The sequence below is a fragment of the Haliotis rubra genome, unplaced genomic scaffold (assembly GCF_003918875.1).
Source record: "Haliotis rubra isolate DU_JTF1 unplaced genomic scaffold, ASM391887v1 Scf57, whole genome shotgun sequence".
NCBI classification, from domain to species: Eukaryota; Metazoa; Mollusca; class Gastropoda; order Lepetellida; family Haliotidae; genus Haliotis; species Haliotis rubra.
Window position 1 is genome coordinate 440,215 of NW_025767268.1, and position 14,319 is coordinate 454,533.

A 14,319-nucleotide genomic window follows, 5' to 3' on the forward strand; every position below is an offset into this window, starting at 1 on the left:
CATATTGAGCGTGGACATGACAGTTGTGTTCACATATTGAGCGTGTGCATGATGCGAGAGTTTATATATTGGAATTGTACATGATGCGTGTGTTCACATATGGGGCGTGTACATGCCAGTTGTGTTCAAATATTGAGCGTGTACAGTTTGGGTGTGTTCACAAATTGAACGTGTACATGATGGGTATGTTCACAGATTGAACGTTTACAAGACGAGTGTGCTCACATATCGAATTTTGTCAAGTATGCGTGTGCTCTCATTTTTGAAAACATACGCAATACTTGTTTCAGCACATTTGAACGTGCACATGATGGGTTGGATAAACGTGAACATTTATCCTGTTATCACATATTTGTCATGTGCATGATGCAAGTGTTAACAAATTGTACACGTGCATTGTCTCATATTGGACGTGCAGATAATGCGTCTGTTCAAGTATTGAACTTGTACATGGGTGTATTCACAAATTGAACGTGTAGATAAGGGTTAATTTCTCATTTTGAACGTGTAGATAAGGGTTAATTTCTCATGTTGAACGTGTAGATAAGGGTTAATTTCTCATATTGAACGCGTAGATAAGGGTTAATTTCTTATTTTGAACATGTAGATAACGGTTAATTTCTCATACTGAACGTGTAGATGATGTGTGTGCTCGCATATCAAACGTTTACACGAAAGTTCTGTTTACATTTTTGCGTGTACGTGATGGTCGTGTTCACATATTAAACAGACACTAAATATGCTGACATATTGAGAGTTTACATTAAGGATGTGTGTTGTCATGTACTGGACGTGCACATGATGGTTGTGTTCACGTTTTGGACGTGCACATGATGGGTGTAATATCAAACGCTTACATGATGGATGGGTTTGCTTACTGAATCTGTCAATTCTGCGTGTGCTCTCATACTTGACATGTACATCATAATTGTGTCCACACATAAGACCTGTGCATGATGGGTGTACTCAAATCACTGGACGTGAACATGATGGGTTTGTTCACAATATGAACGTGTACATTCTCACATATTGAACGGATACATGATGGGTTTACGTACATACTGGACGTGTACATGTTAGGTATGATCACATTATGGACGTTCATCATGGATATTTCTTTCACATATTGGACGTGTACCTTGTCACACATTGAACGTATAAGATAAAGGTGATGTGCATGTGCAACGTGTATATGTATGTAGAATGTGCATCACTTGCTTCACGACGCCATTAAATTCTATCTCAAAACGACGCCTTTCACTGTAGAAGTTGTGTTTGCTCAAAATTATCATCATTCTTCATCTTAAAACTCTTTAGCACCACTGTTGCCCTAATATGGATACAAATTTATCAAAAGCCTGTGAGCGAAATGGTCAAATTAATTGCATTAAAGTCTGATTATAGAAGAAATAATAAAGACAATATTCGATAAACCAAACAAACAAAACTTTATCACGGTCACAAGATTGGCCGATCGTCGGACGTGATTGTGTCACGATATATATCATCAGCTCTTTCAGATGCACAACAATTTCATGCATGTGAACAGAAATCATTAAAAAATTGATACAAGGGTGTGGGTAAAACAATTGTCATCTTGACGAAACCAACTGTGATGCTCCTTCTGAACAATACTGCTGCATATTCTTCTCCTAATAAATATGTATTGGAATAGAAATTTCATTGGCGATTGAATTTCCTTACATGCATATAAAGGCGTAGATTGATGCAGTGAAAGTAGTCATATTCAGATTTTTTCTAATATCAGAACATTTTTAATCGTACTAACCTAACACTAGAAAGTGTTCCATTCGAGGGTAATATTACTGACGTATTCATTGGTTATGGTACCACATCATATTTGCCCTGAGTACAATGCGGAACATAAACCAAAATCAAAATGTATGTACATCTATGTTCACATCTGAGTTACTGAAAGAACATTCCTCGCTAACGGAAGACATAATAAGGTTTACGTGATTATTGCAATACAGCTTTAGAGTTCCATCGAAAGGCCCTTTGTCTTATTTAAGTGGCGTCATGATGAGAGATCGTGATAGTGATGCTATTTTCACATTCACCATTCAAAAAGTATATAACACAAACGGATAGTACATGAAAAAGACATTCCTCAATGAGTCTGTTTTTGACTTCGATTCGATTTTGGTATACTTAAATTATATGTTTCTGCAACAATAGGAAACACAATGGGTAATTCAGATCATATGTCCATTATCGCCGAGGCGTTTGGTATTGTGACAACCTTAACAAAACCACGATGTAACCTCAATCAGCTAGGTTCATAGCGTATACATGGTATGACAACGGTTACATTGTCTTCGACTACTGAAGAAAAAATGTATGTGACGATTTGTGCCAGAATGATGAACTGTTTCGGTTAATCTGTTTCTGAAGGTCATCATGCCACGAAGCTCCCTGTGCTAAAACGTATTTGAAGTGTGACCTAATGTTCACCTTTAGAATAATACACAGTATAAACTTCTTGAGGTGAGGGTTAGTTTACGCCTGATTATCTCTCTTCTGGATCTGGGCTAACACCTTATGTGTTTGTATATACATAAACTCGAGGTTTAAGGGGGACAAAAATATGAAAATAGACTGGACATATAGGACAAAATACTAAAGTTAAAAGACAAATTGAATAAATTCACAAATCTATATAGCTTCAAGCTCACCAGGACAGTAACAGTAAGTATAACATGCAAATGTACTGGATATAGGTTAACAAGTCAAAACGCAAATTCAGACATAAAATGAAAATACAATGAACATAAAAGTGAATCCAATAACAATTGAAAATTAATAAAAATGGATCTGTACAGGCATAAATCAAAGGAGGCAAGGAAAGTGAGAACATCACCACCACACCATACAATACACATACTGGGGATCTACCCCTGCGGAAATAGGGTAATTACGACAAAGCACATGCAAACAGACTTGATCAGAAAGGAAGGAACAAAGTTTCTCCCGCCACTATCAGGCATTCCCCAGTTTAAAGAGTCTCCACCAACGTTTTGACCAACACTCCCTCCATTGCCAGAGCCTTCCTTCTCACCGGAAAGTCTTGTCTGACATGTTTCCCCGTCATACCCGGTGTTGGTACAGTTGCACATGCAGACATCTTGGATCAGCTGGCCGCCATTTTGACATTGGATGTTATTGCAGTTCGGAAGAGCTAAAGAAGATAGTGCGAATGCATTATGTAAAATAATCTCTTCACATGGTGAGTATAAGGGACAGTTTACGCAACATTTCTGCAATATGAGGATACAGCTGGGTCTGTGACATGACAAGCGAAAAGTTTAAGAGATGCGATAAACTAGTGTAGTTCATCAAGAAAAAGATCAGACGTCATTCTACGGATGGTGAAATGTCTTTTTTCAGAAATGTACATCTAAACTCCAAGATGAACAGCAAATATGTTTTCAGGTCAATAATGTATAACGGGTTTCGAACAGGTTCGGTTGTATTAAATTCCAAGTGTCAAATACTGACGGTTGAATAGTGGTAGGTCCTTGGGGAAAGACTCATACGTTCCGGGTTAGAATTGATCTTCAGTAACCCATTTTTGTCGTAAGATGCAACTAACGGGAAGGGGTGGTCAGATTCGCTGACTTGGTTGACACGTGTCATCGTATCACAACTGCGTAGATCAATGCTCATGATGATGATTACTGGATTGTCTGGTCCAGACTCGATTATTTACAGACTGACACCATATAGCAGTAATATTGCTGGGTTCGGCGTTAAACAACAAACAAACAAACTTAATCATACTAATAAAGTCTTTAGCCGTCGTTACCTCTGTGCTCTTCCTAACTCGCGAAACATTTACAAGTGAAATACAAAGATGTTTTACTCCATATATCAGTATTATTGCTGAGTGCGACGTTAAACATCAAAGAAACAAACAAAAAACATTGCAGGAAACGTTTCAATGGGTATCCTGAAGTATTGCATATAGTATTACTCAATGGGAATCAGTATCGTCACTTACCGCATAGCTTGTTGACACAGACCCTACCAGGTGGACACTCTGAACATGGTTCGCCCCTTTTGAATAGCGGAATTCCACGGGTGTTTCCTCTGTAAAATCAGATTGTGCCTACATATGCCGAGCCTTCTGATAAAAATATTTCCCAAGCTGGATAAAAATTAGATCTGTCAAATCCTACCCGTGACTCTTGTTTACGTTTTATCAAACAAGTAGTCAGTAATCAGGTTTGAAGTCACTTGATATTCGGGAAGATGATCCTGTTTAGGAACTAATGTATGACTGTAGATAAATATACTCAGTGCCATTATTGAAGGGCCATGTGTCTTTTGCATTGCTAGGAATCAATTCCATATTATGAATATAAGTAATGCAAAGTCAATACTGTTTAAAACCCTGTTGACATAAGACACCATAGAACACATTAAGCTACGCACATGTCTCAATGATTGGGAAGTTAAAGATATAGAGTGTTCCAAAAACATTATCATTTTGAACACTGTCAGAGTCTGTATCGTGGAAACGCAGCATTTAGTCTTGTTTTGCACGAGAAAGTACGACTTCCCATGCACAGGTTTAGGCTATTAATGTTAACAGTAGTCTCACCCTGACATCATGGTTTCTGATACGAAATGAGACGTTTCCTGAAGGTAGCAGAGAGGGGTCAAGCAATTGGTCTCATGTGAGTCAAAGTGTCATTTGGAGACTGTGGCAAAGGTGTCAAGCCCCACGTGATCGATGGAATATGCGAGAAGACCAGGTCGACCAAGAGTTACCACTGCAAGGCAAGACTGGCACTTGGTTAACGTCGCTTTACGTAACCGATTCGTGACCTCCAGTGACCTTCAGACTGAACATTACAATGTTCATGGTGTCAGGATAAGCAGGAACGCCATTCGACGCCGATTACGTGCCAGTGGGCTCCGCTCAAGGCGACCAGCAGTCCGTCCACCACCACTTCTATAACGTCACAGACATGCATGTGTAGCCTGGAGTAGACGTCACGGTCGTTGGAATCAACGTCAATGGTCGATCGTGCTCTTTACAGATGAAAGCCGGTTTAATTTGTCTGTTAATGATGGTCGTCGAAGAATATTCCGAAGAAGAGGTGAACGGTTCATGATGCTACAGTTGTCACACACAATAGGTTTGGTGGTGGGTCAGTCATGGTTTGGGCCGGTATCATGGCTACAGGAAGAACCCAGCTTCACATTATTGATGGAAATTTGACTGGTCAGCGGTATCGAGATGAAATCTTGACCACCCATTGCTATTCCCTTTTTGCAAACTATGCATGGATTTTATGGTCGTGACCCTCTTTTACAGGACGATAATGCCAGACCTCACAGAGCCAGGATAGTCACAGATTATCTTCAGTAACAGGGTGTAGAAAGGATGGACTGGCCGGCATGTTCACCTGACCTCAATCCAATCGAGCATGCATTGGATGAACTTGGCAGACGTTTATACATACGTCAACCTGCTCCACAAGATCTACAGGTTCTTCGGAGAGCTCTTGTGCAAGAATGGGAGGCAATTCCACAGGCATTCTTCATGAACTTGATCAGAAGCATGAGGTCTCGGTGTAACTCTGTCCAGGACCAGAGAGGCGGCTACACAAAGGACTGGTTGGTCCTTACCGTTTTGACTTACCGTTTTGGGGTATCCCTTTGTTTGATGTCCGTGTAGATACAGTCCTGATCCTTTTTTCACAGCATAGTTAATACACTATCTTTTCTTTCTATAATCTTGTCACAGCATACTTTATTTTGCATTATATTACCTTATTGCTTCATGACCCTTCAATAATGGCACTGAGTATATATATCTTTTACATATGGTATCAACCAAATACATTAAGTAATCTTAAGAAAGGTTTGTTGGGGTGTTGTATAACGCCGCACTCAGCAATATTTAAGCTATATGGCGGCTTACGAAAGGTCGATTTCGAACTCTTGGTATTACTATACAAGACTAGCGTTTATTGATCGCTTGTTAAAGTTAAATATTTGTAAACATCTATTTCAGGACAGCTTAATGATACAACTGTGTAGTTATTTAAGGATGCCTCAAAGAAATTTAAGCTTTCATTTTTAGCATGTTTTTTTCGAGCAATTATTATATCAAGTGAGACATCGAAAGATCGCCTACCACAAGCACGAATATGGCCCTGAGAAATCTGAGGGCTCGGGTTGAAGTAGTCTTTTAGGATACACAAGGGAACTTCACAATTCAAAGAACACCAAAAGGTTTTACAATATATCCCGAGTGTCGACATTATGCACACACACGTAAGTACTCACAGCGGCCCATAGTCACAGACCATGAAGAAACCATCCCGGACCCATCTCGAGAACCCCATTTTGCTGCAGTATCGTACAGAACACCCCACTGTTTCCGTGTTGAACCACACCATCTGTGACAAACAAATTGAATTCAAAATTAAAATTATTATGGCGTCTCCAGTGACATCTCTGTCATAACAATTTATAGAATTTGTGTCTGGCCAATTCCCACTGAAAGAGTCAAAACAATTTCGCAAAACATTCCTGACACCCCACAAAGGATGGAGAAGGACTTAGGGGATGTGGTGAAGAGGTGTTTTAATCAACTGAGAAAGAGCAGCGGCAACAGCGGCAGCCTATTTATCTATGACATGTCTGGAGCAGGTCTGATGATGTCCTTTGTCTGTAAGGACGTAATTACTACAATTGTAATGTGACGGCCAAAGGCACAGACCATACGCTTATGTAGCCTTCTTGGAGTTCCCTTCCTGTTGATTTCAAGTGTGACTCTTCCCTACCAACAATGTAAAGATCCACTTAAAACATACGTGTTCTATTTCTGTCCTTGTCTGGGCTTCGTTTTAATGGCGTTAGTCGTTGTCATTGCTTTTCTATATTTTATATTTTTTATTATATTCAGTCTACGTAAGACTGACTAACTGACTGACTGAGTTTGGTTTTACGCCGCTTTTAGCAATATTCCAGCAACATCACGGCGGGGGACACCAGAAATGGTCTACGTAAGAAATAATGATGTCATGATCATCATCAACCGTATGATGACTCCATTACGTATATTTTGTTTCACAAGGTGTGTCCTAGAGAATGTTTGGGTTCCGTTTGACAAAGTCTATTGATTGTCTGAAGCATATGTTAGCCTATGGGAGCTGCGACCATTAGTGCCGGACAGATATAGAATAGATGCAGTCACCTTTATCCCAGGAAACAAAGGCCGTTAAATAATCGAGTCTCCAGCAATTGATTCTTGGAGCAACTATTCCACAGTCGGCGGTGGGGTAGCCTAGTGGTTAAAGCGTTCGCTCGTCACGCCGAAGACCCGGGTTCGAATCCCCACATGGGTACATTCCGTGAAGCTCATTTCTGGTGTCCCCCGCCGTGATATTGCTGGAATATTGCTAAAAGCGGCGTAAAACCAAACTCACTCACTCACAGTCTGGGTGCGATCGGTACAATGCCACGCCTTCAGCCAGGTCTGACCACCATATCTGCCAAGTCGCATCTTACGACTAGCATAAGTTTCAGACTTTCATTTTTGTGGAAGCCTCGTAGGATGAATGGACTGATTTTGTGTGCTGGCGATTATGACACTTACTCTTGGAGGATGGGTTCGAATCCCGGATGGGATTTAACAACAAATGGTACTAGAATATATTTACATGTAAGAGTTATCCCAAATACAATATACATTACATGATGTGATTCTGAACGGTCAGTTGGCACAAGATCGAGAAAATTACGACTAATTTAGCGTCATACAATTTTCAACATCCTCAAACTACTAGTTAAGAAGTGCATATAGTCTCGAAGTGTGCGGCGATGAAGACAGGAAAAGACAACTCTCCTAAAGTCATCCCGTGCATACCGCAACACATCAAGGCACTACGTAACTTAGCAACTTTGAACATGGAGCATGAATTCCAAGGGCAGACATAAAAGGCATGCCTATTGACGTGTCCTTCAGACATTGAGCGTTGATGTCGATGTATTTCCGTCAGCTTGTGTGGTGATCAACATGCTTTGGCGGATGTGCTTGATAATATTGATGATCTACTATTCCCGCTTTGCATGCTTAAGTATACACAAAAATAATCATGTAGATGCATTTAACATTTATTGTTTTGTTTGTATCATACCGCTAATATTCACAAAACATGTGTTTTAGATATCTATCGAATTGTTCAGCATTCGGTTTGAGGCATAAGAAGAGGTTTTAAAGGGATGCACCTTGTTTTGGGGTCCTTAATCTGTTGTTTATGGACGCGCATTCTGTCCCCCAAGCACTCCTGTTTGTCCAATGTATTCTTCATGACACCCTTGGCATATAATAACATAAATAAATTGTTTTGCGGAGCTGTCCATGTTAGAGCGTACATGGAATAATTGTTTCCTGTTTTTAAACTTTATACATGAAGTTTCAAGTATATATTCACAAGTTCCACAATTTCCCCGTTTACCTTTTGAGACACTGAATTCTGTAGGTTTAATACATGAGTCGAATGTGGCACGTGTCAAAATATATTTATTCTCTCGGTCTTGTTTGCGTAATATATTACATCACACATGACTATATGACAGCTTCATGAAAATGACGGAAACCAATAATCACGTCTGGACCAGGCAAACCAATGGTTGATATTACGAGTAACGTTCGTCGCCTCCTTCATAGGTTGTGTCGGGCCAGCTGTTAACTGGATTCCCCATGTTTTTGCCATGGATACATACCTGGACGTAGTGACCGCACATCCTCTTGGAACGGCAGGTCAGTTCCGGGGTGAGGAACTTCTTCTCATTGTGCCACTGATCCAGCGCCCTAGTCGTATACATCCAAGCTGCAACACAACAAGTGTTACTTCACAACTAGCGGTTCGGTGGGGTAGCCTAGTGGTTCAAGCTTTCGCTCGTCACACCGAAGACCCAGGTTCGATTCCTCACATGGGTATAATGTGTGAAACCCAATTCTGGTGTCCCCCACCGTGATATTGCTGGAATATTGCTAGAATATTGCGGAGTAGAACTAAACTCACTGACTCATAACTAGGGACCGGTTCGACAAAGCAGCCTGGGCCCTTATTCTCGAAACGTTCGTAGCCCGAAGAATTCTTAACTTTGATCGTAGTCAATGTGTTAAGAATGGGATCAAGAGGTTCGTAGTGCTGCGAACGTTTCGAGAATAGCTAGCCTGAGCACTAACTGCCATACTTAAACATGGACGTACGACGGCGCTAAGACAGCTATAGGAATCAAGGCATGGGGCAGATAACAAAACATTACATCGGTTCCATCATTGTTCGAAAACCTTGAGATGAAGAGATCTTCAGAGTTTCACCATAGTTTTGAATCATTCGCATATCGTTTTCATTCTGCTTATGCTGATGTATGTACCTATTTCAACCAGTGGGTATTGTACTTTTATGGCGCTTTTAGCAATATAGCAGCAGCACTATTAATGGATAAGCTCTGTTCCCAGGATGCGACCGAGGTACGCTACATTCCCCCGCATGAAAACATGTTTACGTTAACTGGAGTTGAGTGAGTGAGTATGTTCTTACGCTGCTTTAGCAATATTCCAACAATATCACGGTAGGGGACAACAGAAATGGACTTCACACATTGTACCCATGTGGGGAATAGAACCCGGGTCCTCGGCGTGACGAGTGAACTCTTTAACCATTAGGCTACCCGCATGCCCGCCACGTTAACTGGAGGTCAGACGGTCATCTGCAATATGCAACCTTGTTTATTGTCATTCTTGTCTCAGGTACTTCCTGATAACGTGGAAGCGTTGTGTAAAGAGTGCCAAAGAGATTTTTGAAGAGAAAGGAAACATCTGGAACTATATTTTGAGAAAGGTATGACATAGTTTCTACAGACTGTAATTCCCTTCCCATGAATAAAGATTATAAGCTGATTTTACTGTTTATTTTACATATTCAGTGAATGATTTATGTCTGTGTATATGTCGCAGGCACCACCAGTGAGGGAGGTCGTCACGTCCGACACACGATGGAAGGCTTCATGGGTCAAGCCAACTGAACCTGTCCTACAATATGATACAGTGATATGATCACAGCGGACTTTCTAAACATTAAAATAACAGAAACTGTGCAAATGTATAATTTTCTATTCGTATTCAGCTTGGTAATATCTGTGTACCTTAACCCAAAGTAGAAGATCTGGTAACAAATGAACCTACCATTCGGCGTGTGTTTTTCATTGTGGAGTTAATAATAATAATAATGATAATAATAATAATAGCATGCTTGTAATGCGCCGTTTTCCATGTTAACATGCTCAAGGCACAAGACATAGAAGTATATACAAAGCAGACACTAAGAGAGAATAAAATATTAGAGATACATGGAGATACATGGAAACAATTCAATGAATTATCGAGTTGCGGTAAAACTATATGATGACACCCAATACTGATAAATATGGAAAGTAATTAGCGAGTGAGTGAGTTTATTTTACGCCGCACTCAGCATTATTACAGCTATATAGTGACGGTCTGCAAATAATCGTGTCTGGACCAGACAATCCAGTGATCAACAGCATGAGCATCAATCTGCGAAATTGGGAACCAATGACATGTGTCAACCAAGCTAACGAGCCTGACCACCCGATCCCGTTAGTCGCATCTTACGACAAACATGGGCTACTGAAGATCACTTCTAAACCGGATCTTCACGGGTGTGGAAAGTAATTATGTTAAAGAAGATCGCCATAATAGATTCATGTTTATAAATGTATTTGGATGTTCATGCTGACAGCAATGTTCCCTTGATTACATGTTATACTTACTGAGAGACAAGTACATGTTTTCTCCGACATATCTATAGTCGAAGCCTGGGATCCTGTGCCGTCTGTAGTTGTGATACCACATACATTTCCCCGTCCAGCTCTGAGCCAAACTTTCTAGTCCAGAGTGCCATAACTGCAGTATTAGTGAAAAGACGTGCATGTCATATATATATTTATATCCATCTTTACGACACTACTACTGCTGGATGCTACCTCTGATACTACTACTACTACTACTACTACTACTACTACTACTACCACTACTACTACCACTACTACTACACTACAACGACGACGACTTCTGCTGCAACTGATACTATAGCTACTACACACTTTAAAAAAAAGAAATGCATAAGCCATTTTTAGAAGAATTTATTGCGTTAGTTTTTAAGAGGAATTATTTCAAGTAATTTTAGTGGTAAAAAGGTGTAAATTCACAATTCTATAGACAAAGTGTTCGCCAACACGACAGCCTTTATTGTTGTGTTTCTGTTTACTTGAGTACACAAGATGACGTCAAAGTCAGTACTTTGTATGGCCACCATTGGCAGCAATTACTGCTTGGCACTGTTTCGGCACAGACAGGATAAGCCGACGTTGCCCTTGCGTCTTGCGGAATACTTCCCCACTCTCCCTCCAATGCGATGGCCAGTTGTTGAATTGTCTGAGGCGTGTTTTGACGTTGACGTACACGTCGATCGTGTTCATCCCATAGGTGTTCTATCGGGTTTAGATCTGGTGATCGGAAAGGCTATGGCAAGACATTGACGTTAGAATTGGCAAGGTAGCCGACCATGACGCGTGCTGTATATATGTAAAGTAGCGTTGTCATGCTGCAACAGCTCCCTCTGTCGGTCCATAATAGGAAGCATGTGACGTGCAAGGACTTCGTTGATGTACCGATTTGCTGTCAAATTCCCCTGAAGCACCACTAAATCAGATCTTTGTGTGCTGGATATCTCACCCCACACCATGATACTGTCTCCACCGAATCTGTCGACCTGTCGAATCCTATTAGGGGCAAAACGTTCATTTCTCCGATGGTAAACACATTGTCTTCTATCTCGCCGGTGAAGAAGAAATCGTGAAAGAGGACATCTAGATCTACAGAAAGACTATGACAACAAGAATATTGATTACGTAAAGTAATATACACCTATTATCATATGCTATTCTCCTGCCATCTGTAGTATCAGGTCTATCTAAACACGTAACCTTGTGATAATGGTATTGTGCAACAGTTGGTGGTTTCCAGACAAAGCGAAAATTGATTGAGGCACGTGGTCCCGTGCCCTTGCAATAATCATGCGAAAGTAAGAAACGACGGTTGGTGACAGTGGCCGTGATCAACTCGAATCACAAAGAGTCAGGAGCTTCGGTTCTTCCCAACAGTATTGTGTGTGCTGTCTCTTTGGGCATTATACCTCTGCTCACCTAGCAGTGAATGGGTACCCGGTAGGATGTACATAGGGGTTGCCATAAGGCTAAGAATGAAACTCTAGTGCACACTGATCTAAGGATAGGGGAAATAACAATGTAGCTCTGTGAGGGGGTCGCAATTTAAATCCACGTGGTAGTGGTTTATTGATTGAGTCAGTCAGTATGGATTTTACGCCGCTTTGAGCAACACCAGAAATGGCTTTACACATTGTATCCCTGTTAAGAATGGAACCCTAACCTTTAACATGATGGCGAACGTTTTAACAGCCAGGTTATCCCTCCACTCTTCCGGTAATCTTATAAGAAATATTTGCAATAAGTAGACCCTTCATTCTACTATTCATGAGCACCATAAGCATGTGTTTACTAAGAACTATGAAACTGTGATGATACGCCAGACAGTATTCAATTCAATTCAAAGTTTATTCTGTATAAATGCCATAGGCCCAAGTACAAAACTCACAAAACAATAATGACAGTAACAAAATGGTTAGGTACACCTGTCAAACACTTCATACCTTATTTTACAAATTTTGCTCATTTAATTAGGATATTCACTTTATCTCAACTTAATAACACAGTAAATTTATAAATAGAAGGATTTTTCCAGAAATATTCAAGAATATACTTGCGTCTTAAACGGAATAAACTTTATAATTAACAGAAATATAGAAAATCTTCTATACATCCATTCATACATAAATTACAAAATCGCTCATCGCGCACATTACCGCAACGTCTACCAACATTTATCATTACAGGCAATTAATCAGGTCTTAACAAAAATAATATATCATATCAATGAATAATATATTCACGATCCTTAAGAATGGATACATAATATTCAACTGTAAATAGAGATTTATATTTTTCATGGAAAGATAACTTATTTGATTCCCAAACTTTAGAAAACCAATCTTTCTGGTGGCAATCATTAACGCTTTGCACAAACTTACTAAGAAATAAAAAACAATTACCAACTGCCTGACAGATCCAAACAAATCCAAAACCGTAAGACGAAAATAACAATTTAATCTTTTGAAGCCCATGTAACACGATTACAGTCATCTAAAGATTTACAAAGAAGATAGCTTTGCTTAGGATATCTATGATTAGGCATTGATAGCAACTTTAACCAATACAGAATACATCTTTTATGACAATCAACAAATAAGCCATATCTACCACATTCACAAAGAGCAGCAACATTAGAAACATAATTACCTACACCAATAACATATTTACAAAACTTAACGTGAAAACGTTCGATGCATTCAATTTTGAATGACCCCACACTTCACTCAAATAGAGTAAGATTGGCTTAATCTTAGCATCAAATATATTTGATAAAACTACACAGTGTTGATCAGTGGCAACCGTCACTATATCGTATCTCCAAAATTGAATTTATACAATAAATAATCTTGTGACTTTTTGTGTGAAACGAGACTGTACTGATACAAAAGTTTTGGTTTCGGGACTGAATTGACTGGTTGTGATATTTGTAACAAATGGCGTGGAGATTCACTTATCCTCAGACATTTCAAGTTTCCTGTTAACCAAGACTTCTTCGGCGCATTCCATTGAATTGATATCACGTTTTGATATCAGGTGATATAAGTATTTGATGTGAATCGAAATCATCAAAAGTACTTCAAATGACAAAAAGGCCACATGTGTAGGTACACTCCCCAATACATTTATGTCCATGGTGGTTATTTGAAACCATTTCTTAAATAATCAAATGACTGTGCAAATATGTGTATTTATAAGCAAATATGATTGTTTTCAAGAAATTATCCATATGAGTTTCAATCAACACACAAGTAATCCATACCCTGACATCCGCCGCCAGAGAACATCAAAGCCAATTCCAAAGTAAATTCAGGGTCTTAATTATACTTATGGCGGACAAATGCTTTTGTAGTCCTACCTTGTTTTACATTGAAACGTCATAGTCATTCACAATCTGCTGCACCCGTGAAGATCCGGGTTAGAACTGATCTTCAGCAAACCGTGCTGTGGTCAGGCTCG

The 14,319-nt window shown here is 39.8% G+C and overlaps 1 protein-coding gene across 1 annotated transcript in view; it reads right to left on the minus strand.

The window, feature by feature from the left end:
- LOC124254323 (GLIPR1-like protein 1) overlaps nt 1–14,319 on the minus strand; it is a 51,093-nt gene that overhangs the window by 18,551 nt on the left and 18,223 nt on the right. The window contains exons 2-6 of the mRNA XM_046688247.1: nt 10,846–10,978; nt 8,767–8,873; nt 6,322–6,434; nt 4,022–4,110; nt 3,080–3,199 (exon numbers count right to left, since the gene is read on the minus strand). Coding sequence (XP_046544203.1) covers nt 3,080–3,199; nt 4,022–4,110; nt 6,322–6,434; nt 8,767–8,873; nt 10,846–10,978 — 562 coding nt within the window. The remainder of the gene's footprint in view (nt 1–3,079; nt 3,200–4,021; nt 4,111–6,321; nt 6,435–8,766; nt 8,874–10,845; nt 10,979–14,319) is intronic.